The sequence below is a fragment of the Caloenas nicobarica genome, chromosome 1 (assembly GCF_036013445.1).
Source record: "Caloenas nicobarica isolate bCalNic1 chromosome 1, bCalNic1.hap1, whole genome shotgun sequence".
NCBI classification, from domain to species: Eukaryota; Metazoa; Chordata; class Aves; order Columbiformes; family Columbidae; genus Caloenas; species Caloenas nicobarica.
In genome coordinates, this window is record NC_088245.1 from 159,607,727 (window position 1) to 159,633,264 (window position 25,538).

A 25,538-nucleotide genomic window follows, 5' to 3' on the forward strand; every position below is an offset into this window, starting at 1 on the left:
GGAGCTTAGTGATATTTGGACAATTTTATGCAACAGTAATGAAAATGGGACAGTATGCCAAATATTTCAACTGTGCTACAAGAATATGCTACAAAATTTTTATTTCGCGCACATCCCATCTACCTAACAATAAGGCCTGCTATCAGCCTTAACTTTTTTTATTTTTAGTGTCCTTTATACAGTGAGGTATTATAGAGGCATTCACACAGATGCCCCGCCAAGTTCTTTTTCTGTCAGTATTATATGCATAGCTTTTCCCACACAAAACATAAATTCTATCACATGTTCTGACCATCCTGATTTGGAAACATACCTTTTTGCTTTGAACAGCTAAAAAAAAAAAATCTTTGAGACAAAAGTTTAGCACTAGATATTTGTATGCATTTCTAAAAAATATCTGTAAGCTAGAGAATTGCAAGCAAATCAAAACTTCATATTTCAAGGCAGAAACTAACCTGAAGAAAGATTCAATACGTTAGACTTAAGTTACTCTTATGGATACTCTCATCAAAAGCAGCTGGTATTTCCCTGTGTCAGACCAGGAGACTAGATTACTAAACACTAGTTCATCCACTATGTATTTCTATACCACGGAAAAAAGTACCTGGTAAACATTATAGTGAAAGCACAAAATGGATGAGCAGTAACAATAAGCCTTTTTCTAATGCATTCTCCACTTTTGGAGATAAAACACACAGAACTACACACCCTTCTGCTCTTGAGAACAGTTTTGGTGCCTCATACTGTAGAAATTATTTGGCCGCCTGTCACAAGTGGGAACATCAAACAAACAACATTTTCCTCCTCCTCCTCCTCTCCACAAAGCTGCCACAGGGCTGGGTAAAAAGCCAAACAAGAGGAACCTTCCCATGCAAAGCCATCAAACTGTCACCGCAGCAAGAGCCAGGCAAGCGAGGGGGTGCAGGTTAACCAGAGCACCCATGCAATCCCCAGGCAAGGTCTGCCATCCTCAAATGGCTCCCAAGGAAACTAGGATAAAATCTCTTTCCGCTGTTCAGCCTGGAGAAGAGAAGGTTGAGAAGGGATCTCATCAATGTTTATAAATATCTCAAGGGTGGGTGTCAAGAGGATGGGACCAGATTCCTTTCAGTGGTGCCCAGCGATAAGATGAGGGGCAACGGGCACAGACTGAAGCACAGGAGGTTCCACCTAAACATGAGGAGAAACTTCTTTACTGTGAGGGTGCCAGAGCACTGGAACAGGCTGCCCAGAGAGGCTGTGGAGTCTCCTTCTCTGGAGACATTCAAGACCCACCTGGACACATTCCTGTGCGATCTGCTCTGGGTGAACCTGCTTTAGCAGGTGGGTTGGACTAGATGACTTCCAAGAGGTCCTTTCCAACCCTAACCAGCCTGTGATTCTCATCACCTGAGTCTTCAAAATGACATGTCAGATGTCCAATTCCAATGACCAAGAAGCTGAAAGAAGCAACACAGCTCTGCTCTGGAGCTGCTGGCTGCCAGCCAGCAACTTTTCCCCCCCAAAATACCGTTCACAGAGGCCCTGATCGGAGACAGGGCTGCTTCCCAGCTTTTTACTTCTTTAAATAGGAAGTCTATCAATCTATTAATCTCATTCATATGTCACGTGGTTGCTTCTGATGCCCTCAGATTAAATACTGTATCAGAAGCTACAAAGCTGTTAAAATAGCTTTTTAATATCTTTTATGCGTAACAGCATGCACCTATTCTTTTGGGAGCCAAGTAGTTCCTACACAGATAAAACGCAAAGTCAATAGTTGACTTTGCATAGCCAAATGTCACTACATGCCATGCTCACTTTTTTTTTTTCATAACTGTTTTTAGCCATTAATTTTTCAACAGGGACAACTGGAAGAAATATTTTCTTTAGAAAATAGCTCTTTCTTACCTCAACTACAGCTGTTTCGATATAATTATCAGCAACTGAAGGACACTCGAAATAGCTGGTCAATCTTGACTTTTGCATTCCTTGTATAAGAAATCTCTTCAGTAACTAGACATGTTTAATTAAAAACTATCTTATAAATACTATTTTTCACAAGCCTGACAGAACAGATACTTCCTTCAGAGCACAATAATATATTTGTAGTCAGAAAAAGCAACAAAGCTAGCACATTTCACTGCTAAACAATGTAATCTCTTCACTAAACCCCATTCTACAACAATCTTCTTGCTTTGTTTTTAAATAAAGGTTTTATTCAACTGCGAATAATTCTTCCTATTTTATCTATCTTTTAGGGTATTTATGGAGTGCAGCAGTTATTCCTAAATTCAATTAAAATAGGATGTCTGGAGATCAGCACCCTGAAGAATACCGGATTGCATCACTGGTCTTCTACAGTTTTGTATTCACAGTGGGTTTGTTGGTGAATGCCACTGCACTATGGGTTTTCAGCTGCACTACCAAGAAGAGAACAACTATAACCGTATATATGATGAATGTGGCATTACTTGACATAATTTTTATATTTTCCTTGCCTTTTCGGATAATCTACCATGGGAAAGAAATGTGGCCTTTCGGAGATATATTCTGTCGGATTATCAGTGCTTTCACTATATTTTATCCAGCCATTGCTCTGTGGTTGCTCACTTTCATAAGCGTAGACAGATTTATGGCTATTGTCCAGCCCAAACATGTCAAAGAACTAAAAAACACAAAAAAAGCTGTGCTGGCTTGCGCTGGAATCTGGGTAATGACCCTCGCAACAACGACCCCATTGCTGTTTTTACAATCTGATCCAGACAAAGCCTCGAATTTCACCACCTGCATGAAAATGCTTGATATCATCCATTTAAAGGAAGTAAATACATTGAACTTTTCTCGTTTGATTTTTTTCTTTTTGATTCCCTTGTTTATCATGATGGGGTGTTACCTTGTCATTATTTATAATTTTATCCACGGCAAGACTTCCAAACTGAAGCCTAAGGCCAAGGAGAGATCCATAAGAATTATAGTTACTCTAATTGCTCAAGTACTCATTTGCTTCGTACCCTTCCACGCTTGCTTCGCCTTCCTGATGTTGCAAAATGAAAACACAATTTATAATCCCTGGGCAGCCTTTACCACCTTTCTCATGAATCTCAGTACATGCTTGGACGTTATACTGTACTACATTGTTTCTAAACAATTTCAGGCAAGAGTCATCAGTGTAATCCTTTATCGCAATTACCTTCGCAGCGTGCGCAGGAAAAGTTTTCGAACTGGAAGTGTAAGATCACTCAGTAATATGAATAGTGAAATGATATAGAAAGATTAAAAAAATGTCAGGGTACTTTTATAGTGTAAACAAGTGATTATTTTTCTGAATTCTAGCATTTGGACTGCACTGAAGAATGTGGTATAACCAGAAATAACAGATATGTTTGTTGCATTGTAAATATGAGAGAGGCTGAATAATAATTGCACCTCTTTATATTTGCTCAACAACTTTTGTAAATCTGAAATGAACAAAAACCTAGTATTAGTGTTAAACTTTCCAATGCTTTTGTCATTTCAAATGACTGTGAATATTGTCAGACATGAAGAAGTGACTTCTAGTGTAATAAAGCAGGCAACGCTGAAGAATTATGATGCAATATATATATTAATTTTTTATATTTGCACAATCAAACGTTCCCGAAACACCTGTATATCCCACACCTCTAAAATCAGCTTCATTCTCTGAAGATCAATGTTAGCATGACTCAAAGAGAAAACATATGTAGGTAACATTCATATTTCATTCGACTAAAAACTTATTTGATGCAGATTTCTTTGTAACTGACAACGTTCTGCAGTCATAGATAAAAATACCATCAAAAGGTATTATAGTCAAACTGTTCGTTAGTTCCCTGTGAGTATGACGTGCACATTTATTACATCCTACTCTTGCACAAAGTGTTTTTACACAGATGAAAATACTGAATTTGTTCAGACACACCAGCAGCCTGTGTCCCAGCAACAAACTGCAAGATAGAACACGAGTAACTGCAATACTACTCAAGCTTTCAGCTCCTTCTGAATTCTCACACTCTACAAAAAATGTATCTTTAAAATGTCAAACACATGACGTTTCTTCCTTATTAAATCAGCATTAAGCTACTTTCAAGATATGCACTAAAAAAATAGAAATACGCAAGCCTAATATGGTGTTTAATATTAAAAATCTCACTCGAAGCACTTTTACTATTACCTCAGTGTGCGACACATGGAAACTCCAGTCTGTACGAGGCTGATCTCACCTGTTAGAAGCTTAACCACAAAGGCTCTGCAAGCTCTATGGTTTTACTGTAACATGTACATCTCTTATTAGGCGCAGAAATCTCAAATACAGGTTATGTGGAACTGAATCACTAAGTATCTTAAAGCTCTAAGAACTTCAGATGCAAGCACTAAATGGAATGACGTGCTCTAGCACTCAATTTTTGAAACACAAACATACAAAATATCAGCATGAAATGCATATAACTGCATATGCATTTAAAAGTGAACATAAAGATATGAATTACAGTTGTGCTTTCTTTGTGAATTAAGAAACAAATCAGCACCAACCTGATTTCAGTTTTCAGATTTATCAAATTGAACAAAACCACCTACAGCAATAATTTGTGCACAGCAAGCTGTGTTTCAGTCATGCTGACAGTGGAAATGGGACTAACAGAATGGAAAGTAATCATTATATGGATAAATTTTAAATTAATTAACCACAGATCACAACTAGAAAATGAATGTTTAAAAATATAACAGTTGTGCCAAGAATCTTTACACTGTAGTTCAAAGGAGGATTAAATCTCATTTGAAGAGTTACATGAAGAAAGGTTTTAAAATTAATAGTTGCACAAAATAATGCCTTGAAACTACATCTAAAATAACCAATCCATTAGGAGCTACTTACAAACCAGAAGGCAAGCTGTTGATGGTGATACCAAACATATACTGGGTGATTTCTACAAGGAGAAGATCAAACAAAGCTGAGAGCGTCCAAGCACCCAGTAAAAACGACTGGAAAGAAAAAGTTGTATTCAAATTAATTCAACAATTTAAAAATCAGGTTTCAATGTATCTCTAAATAAAAGGAACAAAAAGGAAAAAAATTAAAACCAACAACAGACAAACAAAATACTACTATACTATTTCAATTAAGACAAAATATTTATGACAATGAAATTACAGATCTACATGTCTACATGCTGAAGAATGAAGAGTTAGATTTGTTACAAAAATTAAATTCTATTGGTCTGGTAACTTTCAACTGATACAACTGCAAACTTTAATTAGAATAATCCACTGATTGCAAGATAATATCAACATAAATGAAGATATAGGGAAACCAAATTCTCTTTAAAACTCTTTAACATGTATTTATATACAAAATACTAGTAACAGAACTGCAATATTAATCCAAGACTACAACATTCTAAAGAGCGTAGAAAACAGCTTCTGTTAAAAAAAAATGTAACTAGAACTTACAGAAAATTTTCTGCTGCCATATCTTCTTTCAAATATTCTAAAGTTGTAAATGAGCAGACTGCTGCAGAATGTGTCTTTCAAATCAAGACATATTGTTCTCCCACATACAAGTCTCCAAATCTGCAAGGTAAAAGACTGTCATGTTAAGCCTATCTTTCTTCAAGTAAATTCTTTACAGAATTTGTGCTCAGAGCGAATATAATCCCAAAGTCAGATAACAGAAACACGGTACATTTAGGAGGGGAAGTAAAGACTGTTACGGAGAATTCAAGAAGTCTGTTTAAAAATAAAATATTTTCAAGGAAGAGATCTACCTGTTAAAATGAATCTACTATTTAAATGAAGTCAAATACATTTTTATGTCCCTAGTTCACATTTATGAATAAAAATGGAAATCACAACCCTAGTAAATTCTAAAATTACAGAAAAAAAAGTTTTGAAGCTATTTCCAGATACCAACTAGTCCAGCTCTAAACAGATCAGCTTGCACAAGGCCATGTCAAGTTAAGTCTTGAACACCTCCAAGGATGGAGATTCCACAGCCCCTCTGGGTAACCTATGCCAGTGTTTGTCCACCTCCATGGTTTAAAAAACTAAATCAATTTCTTACATCTAGGCAGAATTTCCCATGTTCCACCTTGCTTCCACTACTTCTTGCACTACCTCAGTGCACCTCCAAGCAGAGTCTGGTTCCAGCTTCTCTACAGCTTCTGATCAGGTACTTGTAGACAGCAATAAGGTGTCTCCTCTTTGTCTTCTCTTCTTGAGGCTGCGCAGACCCAGTTCTCAGCCTCTCATTCTATGTCACATGCTCCAACTCTCTGTCCTGGTGGACCAGCTCCAGTGTGTTCATATCTTTCTTGTACTGAGGATCCCAGAACTGGGCACTTGTGAGACCACATCTAGACCACTTTGTCAACTAGAGGAGTAGGGTCATTTGCTCCAACCTACTGGCCACAATCTCACTAACAGAGTCCAGGAGATGGTTGGCCTTCTTGGCTGCAAGAGTGCACTGTTAACTCCTGTTGTCCACCAAGATCCACAGGTGCTGCTCTGTAGAGCTACTTCCCAAACACTCACCTCCTGCAAGCCTGCACTGTTGCAGCCTGGGGTTATTCCATCCCAGATGCAGGACTTTCCAAATCATGAAGTTCCCATCAGCCCATTTCTTGGGTTTGCCAAGGTATCTCTGAATAGCAGCCCTGCCTTCCAACATATTGACCATTACCACCAATTTTGGATTACCTACATATTTGCTTAGAGTGCACTCCATCCCATCATCCAGGTCACTAATGAAGACCTTAAACAGTACTGGTCCTAATACTTATCTCTGAGGGGCTCTCCCCTAATTAATACCTGCCAAATGGACTTTGCACTAACGACCATAACCCCATTGAAAGGCCAGCCAATTTTCTACCCATTTCTTGTCCAGTTATTCAGTACATACCTCACCAGTTTGTCTTCAAGGATGCAATGGGAGACTGGCTTAAAGGCTCTGCTAAAGTCAAGGTATGCAAAATCCAATACAGCACCACTTGCCCCATGGAAGAAAGCAACCAGTTGGTAAGGCACGCTTTCAGAGAGTCATAGTACAGATGAGGTAGGAAGGCACCTCTGGACATCATCTAGTCTGACATCCTCACTGAAAACAAAGTCAGCTAGAGCAGTATGTTAACTGACCACGTCCAGGTTTTGACTGTCTCCAAGGATGGAGACTACACAACTTCTCTGGGGAAACTGCTCCTCTGTTCCATCAGTCTTACAGTAAAAAGATCTTTATTGAAATGGAATTACTTCTATTTCTATTTGTGTCCTTTGCCTTTTGTCCATTCACTGGGCCTGGCTCCCTCTTCCTTGCTCCCTCCCATGAGGTACTTGCGCACACCAATGCTACCCCTGATCTTCACATACCCAGCCAGTTCTTCTTCCTTGTTTTTAAGTATGAGGTCCAGACACAACATCACCCCTCATCAGCTCCTCAATCACCTGGGTTAAGAAGTTGTTATCAATGCACTCCAGAAACCTCCTGGACTCCTTGTGCCCTGCTGTGTTACCCTCCCAGCACATGAGGATGGTTAAAGCCCTTCATGAGGGCCAGGACCTGAAATCATGAGGCTTCTTCCAGGTGTCTGAAGAAGGCCTCACCTATTTCTTCGTGATCAGGTTGCTTGTAGCAAACACCACCACCAAAGCTGGCTGTGCTGGTCTGCCCTCTAATCCTGACCCATAAACTGTCAACTTCTGTATGTCCCAAGACAAAGTTCTGGGCAGTTCTGCTGCTCTTTCATATAACGAGCAATTCTCCTCCTTGCCTGTCCTTCCTAAAGAGTTTGTATCTGCCTGTTGCGGCTCTCCTGTCACATGAACTAACCCACCACATCTCCGTGACTCCAATGAGACTGTAGCCCTGTAATGGCATATGACTTTAATTCCTCTTATTTGTTCCCTGTGTAGCACGCACTAGGGTACAGACACATCAGAGAGGCACCCAGTCACGCTGATTTCCCAGAAAACGTATAGGAGTGTTCCACATAATGCTGTCCCATAGGCACTTCCTTATTTATTTGCATACACTTGAAGTAGGTCCTTTTCAGTCCTGTTTTGTTGATTACAAGATCTCTTTTGTTCACAGCAGCCGGTACCCTTTGCTGGCTAACCCAGTCCACTGCCTCCTCACTTGACTGTGGATTGTCATCTCCCTCTTGTGTTGTTCCTGACTTAAAGTCCTCCTCGGCAGGCTGGCCTGCCTGTTAGCAAAGATGCTTTGTCCCACTTGGTTAGGTGGATCCCAACTCTTCCAAGCAGTCCTCAATCAGCAGAGAAGGTCCCATGGGCACAAAAAATGTTGCTGACATGAGCTGTGCAACCCATTGAGACCCACAGGATCCGTCCACTTCACCTTGGTTGGCTGCTCCCAGTCACCTTTGTGTCCTGCGTGTGTTGAGAAATGGCTTTTGAAAAGATTTTATCTGTGACCTTCCTAGGGACCAAGTTAAGGCTGAGTGGCTTGATGTTACCTGGATCCTCCTGCCTGCCCTTCCTAAAGATAGGTGTGATGTTTGCCTTTCTCCAGCCATTGGGTACTTCCACCAACTACCATGACCTCTCAAAGATGCTAAAGAAAGGTCTCACAATCAGATTTTGAGCTCCTTTGGCACCCTCAGAGGCAACTCTTCTGGTGTGTGTATAGTTGTGTGTGTACAGTTGGGTTAAGTGATTCCTAACTCTATTTTTCTCAACGGTGGATACTGCTTCACTCTCAGAGACTCTGCTGGGAGGCTTAGGGACCCTGGAGGCCAGAAGGAAAAACATACTGATAAATACATCTGACTGAATACCTCAGCATATTCCTCATCACCTAGGTCTTCTGCCACAATGAGGATCAGGCCCACACCTTCCTTAAGCCTTTCTTTTCCTGCAGATGTACTTAAAGAAACCTTCCTTGCTGCCCTACATCTCCCTCGCTAGTCTCCAGCTCAAGCTTTGGCTCTCCCAGCTCCCTTTCCTAAGCCACAGCCTGCTAGGCATTCTCCCCTCTGTGGAAGTCCAAGTGCCAACACACTACATGTTTCTCAAGGTCTTTAGGCCTCAGCCGATGCTTCAGCCTCCAACTTCCCCAGGACTGCACAAGAAGAAAGAAATAGGACCTCACCGTTGTAGTTGTCCCATGTCAACATGCCAGTGTTGAAACCCAGCCTGCAGCTTGAGTACCACCGCTGCTGAAGTCCAAACTGGCAGGGCTGCGAGGTTGCAGCCAAACATTTCGTGATACACATTAACTGAACAGCCCTTGCATAGGCTGTGTAAGGCTTCTAAGTCTGATTGCTTTGTGCTTTAGCCAGCCTAAAAAATACATAGTTCTAATGTCACCAAGATCTTCATTATACACACAGTTTCTTCACTGCTCTTGAGGATCCCCTTTATGGAGACAAACATCTTTTAATTTTGGACTAAAAAAAAGAAACCCAAACCTACAAAATTTCCATTTAAAACTTGAATAGTTTCTCACACTTTCTCTTCCTCCTCCCCAAACACTTGGTTGTAACACTTTAAAAAGGCAGACATTAATTTATGTGTTTTTGCTGCACTTGGAAAATACGAGCAGTGCTCTTGCAGAGTTGTAATCTATGAGATTACAATGAAGCTCTTGTTCTTGACAAGAAAGATCACAGAAAGTGCAACAGCACAGGGTATCACCAGCTTGGTCTAATAATCTTTTAAGGCTTCCAGGCTACAGTCGGCATCCTCAAAGACATAAAGTTGACTTGATACTTTTTTTTTGATCTAACTGTAAAACATGTGGGGTAAGATAATTGCAGAGACATTTGCTGACCCTTCTCTGTTGAGCAGTAGTTTGCCATTTCCAAAAATTAAGAAAACCCAACCCCCCGCCCCCAACTTATTAATCACTTCTACGGGTATTATTTCAACAATTACAACTGTACTAGAGGATTCTTAATTAAGCTGGGAACAAAACCTTACAAGATGAAATACCAAAGATGAAGTATCTCAGTTTGAACTGGGAATAAACAATAAATGTCTAGTAAGATAATTAACCAACTCAGCAGATTACTGAGGAGCGTGACAAACTCCCCCATCACTTGGAATCTTCAAATTAGAAGCAGCAGTTCTATTCAATGGGTAAATCTTCATTTCCTGCAACTAACTACAGCAGAAATTAGAGCGAAAGTTATGGCCTCTGTTGTTAAAATAAACCATATACAATCAGAGTAGCTGATCACAATAGCCCTCTTCACCCTCAAAAACTAAGCACGATAAGATACTGACATTCATATGAAAATACTCATATTATTACATGGGATAAACGATACTTCACTCACAGCAAACTTCCAAATGCCACCATCTGGAAGGCAAAACGATACAAAACCACTCATTTCCCAGGCAAAAGAAAGAAGTGAGAAGCTGTGTTGATAGTTTCACATCAGTTTTTCTTGCTTTTACCAAAAAGTAGCTTACTGATGTGACATTAAAAAAGGTAAGAACAAGCTGGTCTACAACAGTGACCAAAGCGACAGAACCAGAGGAGAAACAACGGGGAGAAATCACACAGAAGAGCACAGTTTGCAGTCTCTTTCTACACAAAATTAACTGATTCTTACCTGAAAATCCTCTTTTATAGCTTGTAGGTTATATGCAAAGAACTTCTGATAATGTTGGAAGAGCAGAGTCAATAGAATTGAGATGGCACTTGGGACTAATAACAGGCTCTTTGACAAAGGTGCTTTATCTTAAAGACAAAAAACAAACAAAAAAACATTTTAGAGAAAAATCTCTCACATTTAAAAAGCGACATATTTAAACAGGTGATTGGAAAACATAATAGCAGTGGTACCACCTTGACTTTTTATCTCAACAATGTCCCAATTTCTCATCAACTTGTAAATAGGTAAGAAAAACATACCACCCAAAGGAAGTCTTTGGAGATATTAAAGACAGTTAAATATTAATCAGACTTTTTTTTTTTCATAATTCTCTCATGAAATTATTTGTTTGGCTATAATTAAACCAAAGTGCACTGCACCTATGGAAGTCATGCCCTCGTAAAGCTCAGTCATGTTTCAGGAAATAAAACATTTGCATTTTGTTGTCAGCAAAACAGACATGCAGACAGACATCCATTTTTAAAATTATTCCTCTAATTTAGCTGGATGCTTACAAAAAGTTTGAAGCCATTGGAGTACTGTAGAACACTCAGGGAAAAAAGAAGCTGGAGCTGCCTGAAAGTTACTGTGCACACACATATTAACTTGAAACCTCAGGCAATGCTCCCTTAGTTAACTTAGCTAAATTAACATTTCTTAATGTGACAAGGTCAGTTTTATAACCAGGATACAACAGATATATGAAAGTGCAGCCTAAATAAGAACAAAAGTAGTAATCACAACAGTAGATATTTCTGAACCAAAGTTTGATATGTTATTTTGCTATCAGATACATTTACGTTATTTCATGAATTAAAAAAAAAAATTACAAAACCACATTCTCTTATAATACTTTTCACATAAGGATCACATTACCACAAAAAATGTGACAAGCAAATCACTAGATTTGCCACCGTGACTTTGTATTTCTATACAGGCCTAAAATTTATATTTAGATTTTACTGTAATTTTTGTATCATTAGATCATTTTTACATTACAGGTAATACACACTTGAAATACTTTAGCCTATCACGTTCATTCCTAATTTGATTGCATTCAAAAATAACCAACCAACAGAATCTTATCTGTTTTCTCCAAAAGTGTGAAGATGCATTTTTCTTACAAGCCTCCTTTTAGCTTTCAGCTTAGACGCTTTAAACGTTGTTATAAAAGTACTTATTTTTAAGCACATCATCAAGTGAAAAACCACACAAGTAACCAACCCATTAATGTGACAGTCACCCACAGGGAACGTCACATGAGTAACGGAAACTTCTACTCTCAAGCTTCTCAAAAATGTCATCACGGTTGATGAGTTTATTCTTGCCCAGTAAAGCTGAGAAAGATCACAGAATCACAGAATGGTTGGTGTTGGGAGGGACCTCTGGAGATCATCTAGTCCAACCCACCTGCTAAAGCAGGTTCACCCAGAGCAGATCACACAGGAATGTGTCCAGGTGGGTTTTGAATGTCTCCAGAGAAGGAGACTCCACAACCTCTCATCCTATTGTTGGGCATCCCTGAAAAGCATCTAGTCCCATCCTCTTGATAGCCACCCTTCAGATATTTGTAAGCATTGATAAGATCCCCTCTCAGCCTCCTCTCCCAGATAAATAATACATCTCTTGAAATGTTTTTTTCCAAGTGTTTCATTTCACTGTCCAGTGTAGTAGTTTGCTTTACTACTCCACAGCATATAGATCCTTACGAAGGGCTGCTGTAAGGTCACCAGTGAAGGAACAACCCTCCCACTGCTGTGGAATGTCTCAACCAGCAAGACCAAAAATTACTAGCAATCCCAGATACTGCACAGTCGGGCATTCTGACATCCAAGTCAAATTCCTTACTTTGAATGGAAAGGTAAAATTCAGAAAGCAAAATTTTAGTCCAATGGATTTGAAACTGTGTGCAAGATGGAAACATGTATTATGAACCTATGCTGGGTACCGGTGTCTACTGGCAGCACCAATGTAAACGTGCACAGGAGGAGAAAACCACAGTGCCTTTGTACCACATAAAGAAAGTAGAATGAAAGGATAAACTCACATTTGGGGCCTGAAGAATTATAATACATCAAATACGATCTTCAAAGACCTTGGAATAAATTTGCAATCCCAAAGTACTCCTTAAGTGGCAACTCTTTTCAAAAACAGACAGTAATAGCATTGGTGCTGCAACACACATACTGAACTTCAATCTAAGGGAAGAGAGTGATTTTGTAACAACCAGCAAAACATGCCCATGCTATGATGAAGAGCAAAGAATGAGCTTTTGCTACAGGTCTTTGCTTCCCCCTGGTGCAATGGAGAAGTTCTCCCCAAAACTACTCTCAGAATGTCACAGGCAAGTGTCCCAATCTTTGTCCTATCACTGCGCAACCTGAGGCTAGCCCTAAAATGCGACATGAATGAGAAAATCACCTCTAAGTCTCCACACTCCATCCTGAACTCATTACAAAGCCCATAAATCCTCTTATTCCACAACCTACTGCTTTTTTGGCTGCCAATACCACTTTCAAAGTACACAGAGTTAAAGAATACTTGTGTGTCTATCACAGAGAGAGAGGTTTATGGTACAATTGCCCAGGTAGTTGCAGCTTCAGAAGACACCACTGCACTAATGAGAAGAACATGAAAGTTGTGGTAGAAGCAACAGCTACGTTTTTTAAAATTATTTCCTGTTCCCTGTCTGTTCACCACTTGTAGATGAAGAGAGAGAGCAGACCAAGCTACTGTTTCTGAAGGGCTTTTGGGGGAACAGCTTCACCCCCTGAACTGCTATTCTGGGCCCAAGACTCAAGCATTGACCTAGGAGAGGACCTCATTGCTGACACCAGCTGATGAACAGTGGCTACAGAAGCTCAAATTAGCTCAGGGCATTTTTTTGTGGGGATCCCTACTGAGCTTACACTAGTGCTGCTGATGAAACACAATGTGTAACAGGTTTTTTTTTTCTCCCATTATCACCTGCAAACTTCCCAAACTCAGCTGCTATGAGGCAGACACACCACTTTCATACAATTAACTGCTGGGGGCTACCATAATGGCATGAAACATGCACGAACCACCTTTTAATGCTGATACACAAGTTCTGCAAATCTTTTAAACCACAACTGATGCACATCCTAATGCACAGTACTTCCCAAATGCACTGGTGGAATCTCTGTTTTGGGTAGGTTTGTTATTTCTGCATTAAGCGATCATGCATATATTCATCTATTGTATTCCAAAATCTAGACCAGAACTTGCAGTAGGTTCATCAGCCAAAAGTCATGTTTCAAAATGGTCAGACTTTTCAAGAACTCTTGCCTACTATTTTCCCTTCAGATGCAGGTTTGTTACACACTAAACCAAAATAGCATTTACAGCATTAGTACCTCTTCCTGAATGCTTGACAACCTTTTGCTTGTCCTTTATTGTAATGGTTGATGAAACTCACTGTCAGATATTCAAATTTGAAAAGTATTTTTTAAGTGCTTCCTTGACACTAATGTGTACCTTTGGGAGACTGGAGTGATCCCTCGATGTGAGAAGTAAAAGCTTGTCTTTATTATAACCACACTGAGCCCTGAACAGTAGCCGAGGAGAACAAATGAGAGTAAGCCATGGAAGGAGGAGGACGAGATAAAGACACCTGTAATACTGCTTGGGGAATCTGGAAGACACCAGGAGACTGCGTGCTCACTGGCAGGATGGAATTTAACCAGATAATGATTTTTCAGGGTGTGTTCAATCCAGTATAAGTATTTTTCTATCATTTCATCCTTTGAAAAAAAAAAACACAACAAAAACACAAACATGCGATACCAGAGGACTCTGCAAAAGCAGTGAAGTTAGTGCTTCCTGAAAGTAGTACATGACTGAATGAAGTATTCTAGGTCAGGAAAGAAGCTCTTGCCCCTGGTCCAGGCACAGAGCCACAGACACAGGAAGGGGACCCTGTGTTCAGACTGTCACTTCACAGTGTACTCTGGTGGTTAATCGTCATGATGCCTGCAAGTGAACACAGTAACAAGAGTATGACCTCAGAAAGAGTTTTTCATCAAATGCTTATAAACTTAATGCAGAAGCTGAGAGGTGAATAATGTTAGTATATATATCAAGAAAGTCAATAAAGAAACCAACTGTAATAATGTTTTAAACCTATTTTTAAAATCACACCAGTTACCTATACACTTACTGTTTAAAAACTACTGGTTTTAGCGTAAGTCACAAAGTATAAAAGAATGAGGAGCTACAAAAAACAAAAAAACCAAAACACACAACCAACCCTTTGGTTCTAAAAGGAACATTTGAAAAGAAATAGAAAATGAAACAGGTTGAAGCTAACAAAAATACTCACCTCACTGAGCAGCCTCTTCTTCCTCCCAACCACAGAGCATATTACCATACTACTATTAGTACACAGTGTCAGAAATACCAGGTATGGCTACACCACAACACCACGTGGAGATCCCCACGCTAGCTTAAAATGAGCCAGCTCTGCAGCACAGCAGCAGAACAGCCACATTTTTGTGGCGTTCAATGCATGGCTAATTGAACTGTGGTGGCTATGCTGCTCCCAGGACTCAAGCTATTATTTTGAACCTGGTTGCACTGTGGCATGCTGATGTACAAGCTAATTTGTTTTCCCATATAGCACTGTACTGCATAACATTGTTATGCACAGAAGTCTGATATATTCAATACATACTTGATGTTTCCTTCAGTCATACCACAAAGCATTAACTTATATACCTTTAGTATTTTCCTGATGCCCGCGCACAACACAGTTCAGTCTTGCAGGTTACACAAGCAGAGGAGCCCAGCATTCCCCCTGTTGCGTTCGGGATTTTTAACAAATTGCTAGCACTGGACTACAAGGTTCACAGAGAGGTAAGAGCATAAGTTGCATCAGCAGAAATGCTTGCATGCAAGTTCAAAGGACTCCGTTCCCTACTACTACCTGAAGTAGCTTGTGTGTGGTAGGCAAAGTAGTCAGATATTTTCCAGATGTAGTAAGGCTTTAAAACATGGACTCAGATTTTACTTTAATAGAGACCAGCTCTAACAAGCTTTTGTACTATACTCATGTGCAGTGTTGCATGTGGCACGACGAATATTGGGAAGGGATATTACAGTGTCTGCAGAAAAGTCTGGTCTTGGTCTTAGAGGTTTAAGTTGTTGGGAAAGGCTTGGTGTCTTATAATGGAAAGCCTTCTGCATATCATACTTTGCCCCTGGGACACAGCATGTTGGAGAACAAGCAGCAAATACAGCTAAGCAGCATTACAGTAAAGCAAACATCTGGCCCAGTGTCAGCCTTCATGTGCTCATGCTGGCCTTTGCAGAGCCACTAAGTGTTCCAGCAGTGTTTGTCATGAGACTCCAGTTGCTGGCAGACTGCAACACAAGAAACCGGTCTGGGTTGGGCACCACAGCCCACCCCACAAGCTCCTCCTCAAAGCCTGGTAATGCAGCATCCTTCCTGAACACACAGCAATGTAGTTTCACAAGTCAACTCAACTGGGTTAGTGTTTTGCTGTCATTTGAGTATGCTCATGCTGTGCTTCCTACTATCCAGAGTAACTAGCTTTTTTTTCTTTTTTTTTTTCCCCAGGGCATATACCAGCTCCTCCAATATTCCAGATAACAGAAACAGTTTGCCTGAATGAAAACAAACTGTCTTTGTCCTTTTAAATTGTGCTCTTCCTTGTTTCCTGACTTCCGTATCGCATAGTTGTAACATGTACCAGGTATGTTTACTTTTACACCTCCTCATCCAAACTTGTATGTTATACACTGAGTAGGTGTGTTATTGGTCAGCGTCATCATCTACTGCACCCGATACTGCCCATTAGCAATTCAGCATATCCCTGCTAGCAAAGGACCTACTTGTCAGAACTGGCTCACATACACCCAGGGTTGGACCACTGTTTGTCGGAGGGGTTTGCTTTTATATATGTCTCTTACAACATCACTTTTCAAGAACCTCTCTGCCCATGCATGTGATTTTAAAGAGCACTGAACAGGAGAAGTAGGACAGAGAATTTATATCATGAAAGTCTTGAACTAGGATAAGAAATACTAGAGAAGCACATTATGCAAGAACTCAACTTTAGTGCTCAAAGTCATGAGACATCTTAAAAGGCACATGGACATAGTCAAGGACTTCACTACACAGGCCCAGCTATTCAAGCATTATTTACAAGAAAGTCTAAATTCAACAGAAACAGACAAACGAGGAATACCTGAAGCTGAATCTGTGGTAATGAACTGACAAATTTGGAATATTCCTTGGATGAAGATAATATAATTCACCTTACTGAACTGTGGAGCCAGGATGTGAAATGAACTTGCCTGTATCATAGTGTAGCATCCACTGACATCCATAGTACAGAGATGATCCATAAAGTTAGATCAAGGTAAATAATATAGAAACAGTTTGTACTCGCTAATAACTTTGAAAGACATTGTTTGTTCAGCATAGTAGTGGTATATTAGCAGAAATGAAATTTGGCCATCAACCAAGCAAAGATCTATGTAACAAAAACAGCCAAAGGGTCTATCTATGGCTACATGTAGATGATGTTTTTTAGGACCACTTTATCAACTAACTGTAAATAATGCAAAACCAACCTTAACCTGAATGAAGAACAACAACAATCAGGACAGCTACAGTAGATAAGTGGACTTCAGGAAAGCTTAGTTGAGCTAAACTTACTCTGTTAAGTCAGTAGTAGTATGTCAGAGCCACCTTATAATACAAAAGCAAAATGCATTCAGAATTAAGAAATCCGACAGAATTCTTGGTCTAAAAAATTGGAAATGCAGCTATGCAGTAATCTGCACAAACAGATACACAGCTGAACTCCTTTTTTTGATGAAATCAAAATACTCAAGTTTTTCATTTACTCCGTCAGGATTTGTTCATGCACACAGACAAATACTTTCCCAAATAAATGTTATAAATAAATTGTGCTAAAAGGAAGCTACAGTGCCTTCCTCCTACATTTCCTAGGAACAGTACATCAGTATACTGCTAAGTGGCATCCATCTACCAAAGTTCAGTCATCTCTTCTGTCACATTTTGTCATATTAAATCTTCAGAATATTAAACATTAACTTAATTTTAACAAGCACACAGGCTTTTTATTTCAATTGCAAGCTGTCTTCTCTTGATTACATACAGTTACCATGCCAGGGACATAACAAAAGACAGCATTGACTATAGGGTAAATCAAAGTTTCATGAATTTTTATAGTAAGAGGAATAATATATGATGAAAAATGTCCAAAACTTAATATTCTAACTAAATTATTCTAGCTGATGAGATTCAAAGACAAGTTTTAAATGCATACTTAATAAGCAGCTTGAAAATAACCTAAACATGTCAGTCTCCCTGTAGTTTAAAAGAAGAGGTTTTGTTTTCATCAAAACAGCAAGAGATAGAGAGGCAGCCTAGAAACACTGAGAAGACAGGATGCAAGAAGAGGGAAAGGGACTGACGCAGTATCGATCAAAAGCAGGTAGGCTTCGTAGGACATTGATGCAAGTACATAGATTAAATTCATAAGCAAAACAAACAAGGATTCTTGAGTTATTTCTCTCATTTAGACCTCTAATGACAACACAGACTATTAGATTCATCTTCATATTGCTTCCAAAATCTCCTGGAATTATACCATATAGTCCACTGTTATTTATTTTGGATTATTGTAAAATTAGCAGAAGAAATAAAAACCAAAGAATTCAAAGAACGTGGACAATAATATCCTCGCCCAAGATTCTATCGACCTTCACTAGATTAATATTACCAGATGGAGCAAGAAGTTTAAAGCCAGCTGCAACTGTTGCCACTACGAGCCACTGGTTCCTCTGCTATCTCTTTCAGAAAAGTATTAAATGCAATTCCAAGAAGTAACTACGCAGAAGAATTTACATGAATCAAAACACTTCAAATCAGTTAAATAATTGTTTAAGTTCAGATAAGAAGTTTCAAAATCAGAAGGAAGTTTTTAAAAAGGTGAGCAGGCCAAACCAATACTTGCTTCTGGAAATCTAGGGACAAAAGGGGCTCTGGCATTCTTGTTAAAACACTTTGCATAAGAAGCCCAGTAAGAATCACATTACCAAAATGTAGTAGAGCTCTGAGGTCATTTGTTGATTGTTTCCCATTGCTAAAGAGGGGAATGGTGAAAACAAGGCAAAAAGAATACAGTAACCTCTGACATTTTTACCACCACATCAATGTCCGCAGACGCTAAAGCCCTTAATCTACTAGAAATATCATCAACAACTGGGTCACTTTTTAAAATGATCTATAATACACATGGCTAAAGAGAGCTTAGTATTATTAAGTTTTACCAAATGGTGTTGTGATATGGCTTTAACATAACATTCTAGAAGTTAAAAAGTCTGTCAGAGATGGCACACTAGGGTCCAGAAGCCTTCAGTCTGCCCTGCCATTCTTATCACTGTTGAACCAGGTGTCTGCTGATTTTATCTAAAGTCTCTGACACAGGCTCATTTCTCCACAACAATGCCCCAACAATTGTCTGTCCTTGCCCTTCTGCCAGATGTTACTGCTCCCAAGACCCAGCAGCAGAACACAACATGGACACGTATGCCTCCCTGATGAAACACCAGGCACTAATTCATTAACTGCCTAAACCACCAGATTGTGCACATTAGTGACTGAATCCCACATACCTGCTGTTACTGCAGCAGACACGTCTGCTTCAAAGGCAGAAACAGAAGTCTGAGGGCACAGGGACGTCTTAAGATGCCATAGCTGTGCCTGAGGTGAGCCTATGTAACTGTCACCTAAGCCTCTGCTAGAGTTTGTCAGTGCCAGCCACATCTTACTGTGAAACATCACTTCAGGTCAACAGGTGAGTTCAGTAAGAGTATATGTTGTACCAGTTTTCCAGAAGAAAAAAATTTTTAAATTGTAAAACATTTACTTTTTGCAGAATTGCATCTTGTCTAGGTTTTTCTCCTAGTACATGTTTCTTATGACTACGATTTTCCACTCATCCTTCTGACGGACCTATCTTGGAAAAACTTTTAAATACTGATCATGACTTTCCACCCATTCAGCCAAACAAGGATACTTTTCACCCCACCTCTGTCTCATAGAATTATACACGGACACATGCCACCAAAACATTGTTCTTCTACAGTGTCTATTACTGGGGGAAAACAAATTAAAAATCAGGAGCTGTGAATCAAGTACAGTGTTATTAGATCCATCTGCAAAAACACTCCCCTGTTCCTTGGGAATCCTCAAACACACCACAGCTATAACTAATACCCCTTCTTAAATGCCAGATTTATTCCTCCCTAGTTGGAGGGTGCTTTCATGCTCAGATTGGGATTCTGTGTGAATCACGAGTTAGTCAGCAAAGTTTTGGGTATCATACGTCCCAGCCTGCTCTGAAACCTGCAGTGCCAAAGTCCACACAGCAGCCAGTACAGTTCTTAGCTGCTGTTTCCGAATGCAGCAGACCCTTCATCCTGCAGACAGGCTCAGCAATGACCCTCGGTGCCTGTGGGGTCTGTTTGGGTAGCGGCTGGGATACGCGACGATTGACACAGACATAAGGTTAGACATTAGGAAAAGGTTGGACATGAGGAAAAGGTTCTTCTCCCAGAGGGTAGTGGAGGACTGGACCAGGCTCCCCAGGGAGGTGTCACGGCCCCAAGCCTGACAGTGTTCAAGAAGAGACTGGACAAGCCCTCAGACACATGGTGTGACCTGTGGGGTTGTCCTGTGCAGGTACAGGAGCTGGACTCGATGATCCTTGTGGGTCCATCCAACTTTGGACATTCTATAATTCTATATGCGCTACGTAAAAATTAAGTTAAACAGAGGAAACATATTTGCCCTTAAATCTGTCTTCCCAATAAAGTGATTTAAACAATAACCTGCTTTTCACATTAAAAAGAGAGTTATTTCTCTTCTCTGATACATGTCTCGGTATGTATATACGCACACGCAGGGCCGGGCCGTGCCGGGACAGGGCCGCCCCGCCCGGGCACAGCCCCTTTGCCGCCGGCCGGACCGGGCAGCAAAGCCCGTGCAGCGACCCCCCGGAGCGCGGCGGGAGGCACCGCGGGGAGCGCGGCGGGAGGCACCGCGGGGAGCGCCGCAGCGGCTCCTCCCGCGCCCGCACGGCCGGGCGCGGCCCCTCGCGGGACAGGCGGTAAAGACCGAGTTTAAAAGTCAAGCGGAGGCCGAGCTAACGCGGGGAGCGGGGCCAGCGGCTGTCCCGGGGGAGGCGGCAGCAGCAGCAGCAGCAGCGCCGCGCCCAGGCCGAGCGGCGGGAGCGGCCCCGTGCCCTCCTCCCCCACCCCGCGGCTTCCGCAGAGGTCACGGCGCGGCCGCCCCGCCCGGTCCGGTCGCTCACGGCGGCGCCCCCCACGCCGGCAGCGCGGCCGCGTCCCGTCCTCCCGCAGACGGAGAGGGCCGGGCCACCCGCCGCGGGGGAGACACCGACACACCCCTCCCCGCCCCGTCCTCCCCGGGCTGCGGCGGGGCCGGTACTCACAGAGCCCGTTGGAGCCGGTGCTGGTGAACATGGCGCCGGCCCGGCCCAGCCGCGGCGGGCGCCGCTGGCGGAACCGCCCCCCCTCTCCCCCCCTCAGAGGCCGGGCAGACCCTGAGGAACCGCGGCGGGCCGGGCACGGCGCGGGTAAGGCGGCCGCGATGGGCCAAACAGCGCCGTCAAACGAGCGGCCGGCGCCCCCTGCCGGGCCCGCCGGGCGGGCGGGAGGGGGGGTTGGGGGGGAGGGACGGTAGGGCCGGGGTCCCGCCGCCCCCCTCCTCGCCTACCGCTGACGTCCGCCCGGCGAAGCCTATACGATAGCCTATAGACGGCATGCATCGTCTTAATTAGCCCACAGTAAGGCTGGGGGCAGCTGGTGGTGGCTGGTCCTGCCAGAGGGCGCTCGCAGGCCCTGAGGCACAGGGAAGGGCGCTTCAAAGTTATGAGGTAAAACGTAAGTTGGAATCATAGAATCCTTTCAGTTGGAAGACACCCTCAGGATCATCAAGTCCAACCATAACCTAACTCTAGCACTAAACCATGTCCTAAGAGCCTCGTCTAAACGCCTTTCAAACCCCTCCAGGGACGGTGACTCCACCACTTCCCTGGGCAGCCTGTTCCAATGCCCAACAACCCTTTCTGTGAAGAAATTGTTCCTAATACCCAATCTGAATCTGCCCTAGTGCAACTTGAGGCCGTTTCCTCTTGTCCTATCGCTTGCTACTTAGCCTCCATGTATTACACATAATTACTTCTGCCTTTATGAAGATGATTTAACTTTGAAATTAGGACGTGCCTTGGGAAAGCCTGACTCCTCACACTTCGGAGAACTATTGACACCCGAGGCTCAGCCTAATTTTGGAGGCCACCGGGTCGATGGCTGCTGAGGAGCTGTGGGTCAGTGCTCCTTACAGCTAACGGGGGCAAAGTCAATGCATTCCGTGGGGTCTGGAGAGCTGCTTTTCAGGTGATCAAATGAAGATGTCAGCTTCAGGATGAAGTTAGTTGCTCCCTGGGCTCCACTGACTGTATGAAACAGATCACCAGTAGCTGTAATGGTCAGTTACTCTACCAGCAGGGTAGACAACTCATATAAGGTGAGCCAAATTCCTGTTTTCATTCAAATGTGGTATAACAAGGCTGAAGTTATTAAGGCACCAAATTTCAATGACATTTTCAAGTCCATGTATAAATCTGCATTTACTAAATTAAGTCCTATTAGGCATTTAAAAGGTGATGAACGCTTTGCTCCACGCTGCATCATAGAAATCATAGAATCATGGAATCATTTCTGTTCGAAGAGACCCTCAGGATCATCGAGTCCAACCATAACCTAACTCTAGCACTAAACCATGTCCCTAAGAACCTTGTCTAAACGCCTTTTAAACACTTCCCTGGGCAGCCTGTTCCAATGCATCACAGATGTCGGTAAGAAACAGGAGCTTTTTGCACTCTGTGTGTGTGCATTGAGGGCCTCAAAGTCACATTTAGCATACTGCAGTACAAGACTGAGAACAAGTGTCACTCTGGAGCTGGACAATGTGACTTGTCAGCTAGGTGACAATTTTTAAACAGGCAATCAATAGGTAGGTCAAAAATTTTTTAGATTCCATAAACTTTTCTTACATATACATAACATCACACATGAATATACCTATTAATAATTGCATTCAAATGCAATTATTAAATAGCATTTGTAAATGTGAAGATCCTGAATCTTTGTAAACAAAATCTCTTAATATTGTCAAGGGGACATAAAAAGATGCTTGGATCCACAAAGACTTAATCAAAGTTGAGCATATCACTATGTAATTTTAAAATGTTCAGCTCCCAGCATTAATTTCAGATTTCTGTCACTCATCCTCTCTGTACAGGGCCTGCAGGCAGGCAGGTGGGAATGGGATTCAGAGGCAGCTCACAGAGCAGGAGGTATGTCTAAACTAGCCAGAAGGAAGAACTGAAACGACGGTGCATTCAAAATCCTGACTCCTTCCCAGGCTGAGGTTCTTTCCTCAGCAAAGAATCTAAATTGGATTCACAGCACGAAACCCATCATGTACGTTGTGGCTTTGGCTGCAAACAACTGGCTCTTTGCTGTTAAAGCACAGCTGGAAGAAGTGATTTGCTACAGAAATTCTCTTCCTTTCTTTCAAATGCAAATAGCTCTGGCAGCTGTATATTACTTATGCAAACTGTCTTGCCAGTATGCTGCTGAATGCGCATAACCATACATATGTCACTGGCAACCCTCATTTCTAAGGAAAGGGAAGGTAAATAATGAAGTGCAAAGCTTGAAATACTTCCAGTGTGAAACCTCATTGGGAAAAGCTTGGGTGAGTCCTGAAGCTTTAGGGATCTGATGAGGTACTCATGGATTAATTAATCACCATTCTGGACTTCTTCTGACCAACCTCCGTTTAAGGTAATTAAGCCTTTTTGTGGCTTTCATATAGGTGAGGATAAAACCTGAAAACTTTTCCAGCATTGCCTGTGTAATAGGCTTAGGATTGCTGGTTTAATACTGAAGATAAAGCTTGCTTTTGTTTCTTTTCACAGTCACACAGAATGACGTGACAGAACAGTCACTAATTTAGAGGTTTACAGTCCTGACAGCCAAGAACTAGTGTTCTTCTGCTTTATAAGCTCAGTTTTTTAGATTTCCTTGTATTGATGTCCTACAAGGTAATCATATTAGAGGAATTCTTCTCTGCAACATTGGGCACTGGAGTTGGATTGAAGTCGGAATTATTAAACAGATTAGAGACATGCACATATTTTGCTGAATAAGAATGCATTTGGGCAACTATTTAAGAGCTGTTTTGAAAGCAGCTCTGTGGACTTGTTACCACTGTCAGATACAACAAAACTGAATGAGTAGCAATAGTTGGCAAGCCTCTCTCAACAATATACCAAAATATTTGCAGATTTGTCAATACTGCTGGGATACAGGGAGCTGGTGCTGAATTTATTTGCTGCTATCTTATGTAAGTATATATAAATTTATTACTGAGTCTATGAAACATTTAATGATATCCCTTGTTTCAAAAAGATTTATTAAGGCAGTTTTTCTGAGATTAGATCAGATGAGATACACTATGTGTCTTTGAGAAACTACACACCCCACACTAGTAATTAGTTTCACATACTGATAGAACAGTAGAGGAAATGTAGTTTTTGCCTTCAGATACGGTGCCAAGCAGAGAGGCTTTTCTATCCCAGCACCATCAGTGTCAACTGGTAGTGTGTCATAAGAATTATGCAAATGGTTTGCGTTATTTAAATATACAGTGTTATCCACTTTGGAGTTAAATGAAATCATCAGTCCTCATGCTTGCCTTGGAACACATCCCAGAATAGGAAGGCTAGCACTTATCTACTAATCTACTCAGAACAAGCTTAGAAGGCTTTGACACTGCTCAAATGTCAGCTTAAATATCTCCATTTGTTTATTACATCTAATTAGTGGGGTCAATTTGGTCTGCTCAAAATAAAGTTATTTAAATTTCCTGCTCAAAAGAAAATCCCAGGAGACTGGAATTTATATTTCTGTTTTCTAACATGATTAGGTGGCTTTCTTCTCTTAACTTGTGGTGTTTTTGAGCCAACTCTTAATTACTAATTAATCTCTAACAGTCAGATGCTCCCCTGCCTTAAAGAATGAAGGATAGTGGCAGAGTAAACCAGGGTGGAAATGTAACACCTCGCTCAAGAATTTTCTGTCTGAACTAGGTGCAGGTTAGTGATTCTGCAGGTTAATGGCAGGTGGTCTGTGCCTCTTTGACGTCTGGGGTTTCCTTGGCATTCATAGTAGCTCCTACTGCTATTACAATTACCTGAAATATTAGCAGATACCTGAAAAGAGGTTAGTGTCAAACTTAATGATTTCAGTAACTTCTCCTTATGGTTTCCAACCCTTGTCTTCAGTTACAGAGGACTGTAAAGAAGAAGGCTGTGCACCATACGTACCCTACAGAGGAGACTTCTGTGGCAGCGTGGTTTGTCGACAGCAGCTTGCATGAGAACCAGAGGAAGGGTAGAAGGCAGAGATTCACTGGGCTGAAATCAGACTGATTGGTCCTGTGCCTTTCCAAAATCAGAGAATTTCTCTCACTCCTCGGAAGTGAATAAAGCTTTGTACTGCAGCAGACCTGTTGTCCTCTTAACCGTGGTGAGTTCATTTTATTGCACAGATTTTTGGGGTTTTACTGTAGCTAGAAGATGCAGAACATTTTTCTAGATTAGTTCTTTCCACGTAGAGCTGGTAGGCTTACAGTTAATGTGAGGAATAACGGAGTGGCTAAAAGAGGAACTCTTAGGTGTTTCTTAGATTCTAAAGTGTGCAAAGGGAGGCAATCTAGTGGAAAAAATGGCACTGAAAGCCTTAACCGTCGCTTCC

The 25,538-nt window shown here is 41.4% G+C and overlaps 2 protein-coding genes and 1 long non-coding RNA gene across 3 annotated transcripts in view; 2 read left to right on the forward strand and 1 right to left on the reverse strand.

Moving 5' to 3' along the window:
- The window catches only part of UBAC2 (UBA domain containing 2), a 100,660-nt gene extending 79,383 nt beyond the window's left edge, over nt 1-21,277 (reverse strand). Inside the window, exons 1-4 of the mRNA XM_065651229.1 lie at nt 21,146-21,277; nt 10,572-10,699; nt 5,452-5,571; nt 4,877-4,983 (exon numbers count right to left, since the gene is read on the reverse strand). Coding sequence (XP_065507301.1) covers nt 4,877-4,983; nt 5,452-5,571; nt 10,572-10,699; nt 21,146-21,176 — 386 coding nt within the window. The 5' untranslated portion in view covers nt 21,177-21,277. The remainder of the gene's footprint in view (nt 1-4,876; nt 4,984-5,451; nt 5,572-10,571; nt 10,700-21,145) is intronic.
- On the forward strand, nt 2,288-3,250 carry GPR18 (G protein-coupled receptor 18). Its single transcript, XM_065651241.1, has one exon. The coding sequence runs from the start codon at nt 2,288-2,290 to the stop codon at nt 3,248-3,250; it is 963 nt and encodes a 320-aa protein (XP_065507313.1).
- Nucleotides 21,078-25,235, forward strand: LOC135998134 (uncharacterized). The gene is made up of 3 exons (XR_010607517.1): nt 21,078-21,289; nt 24,067-24,126; nt 25,067-25,235. It is a non-coding gene; the product is annotated as an uncharacterized LOC135998134 (long non-coding RNA).
- Nucleotides 25,236-25,538: the final 303 nt, after the last annotated feature.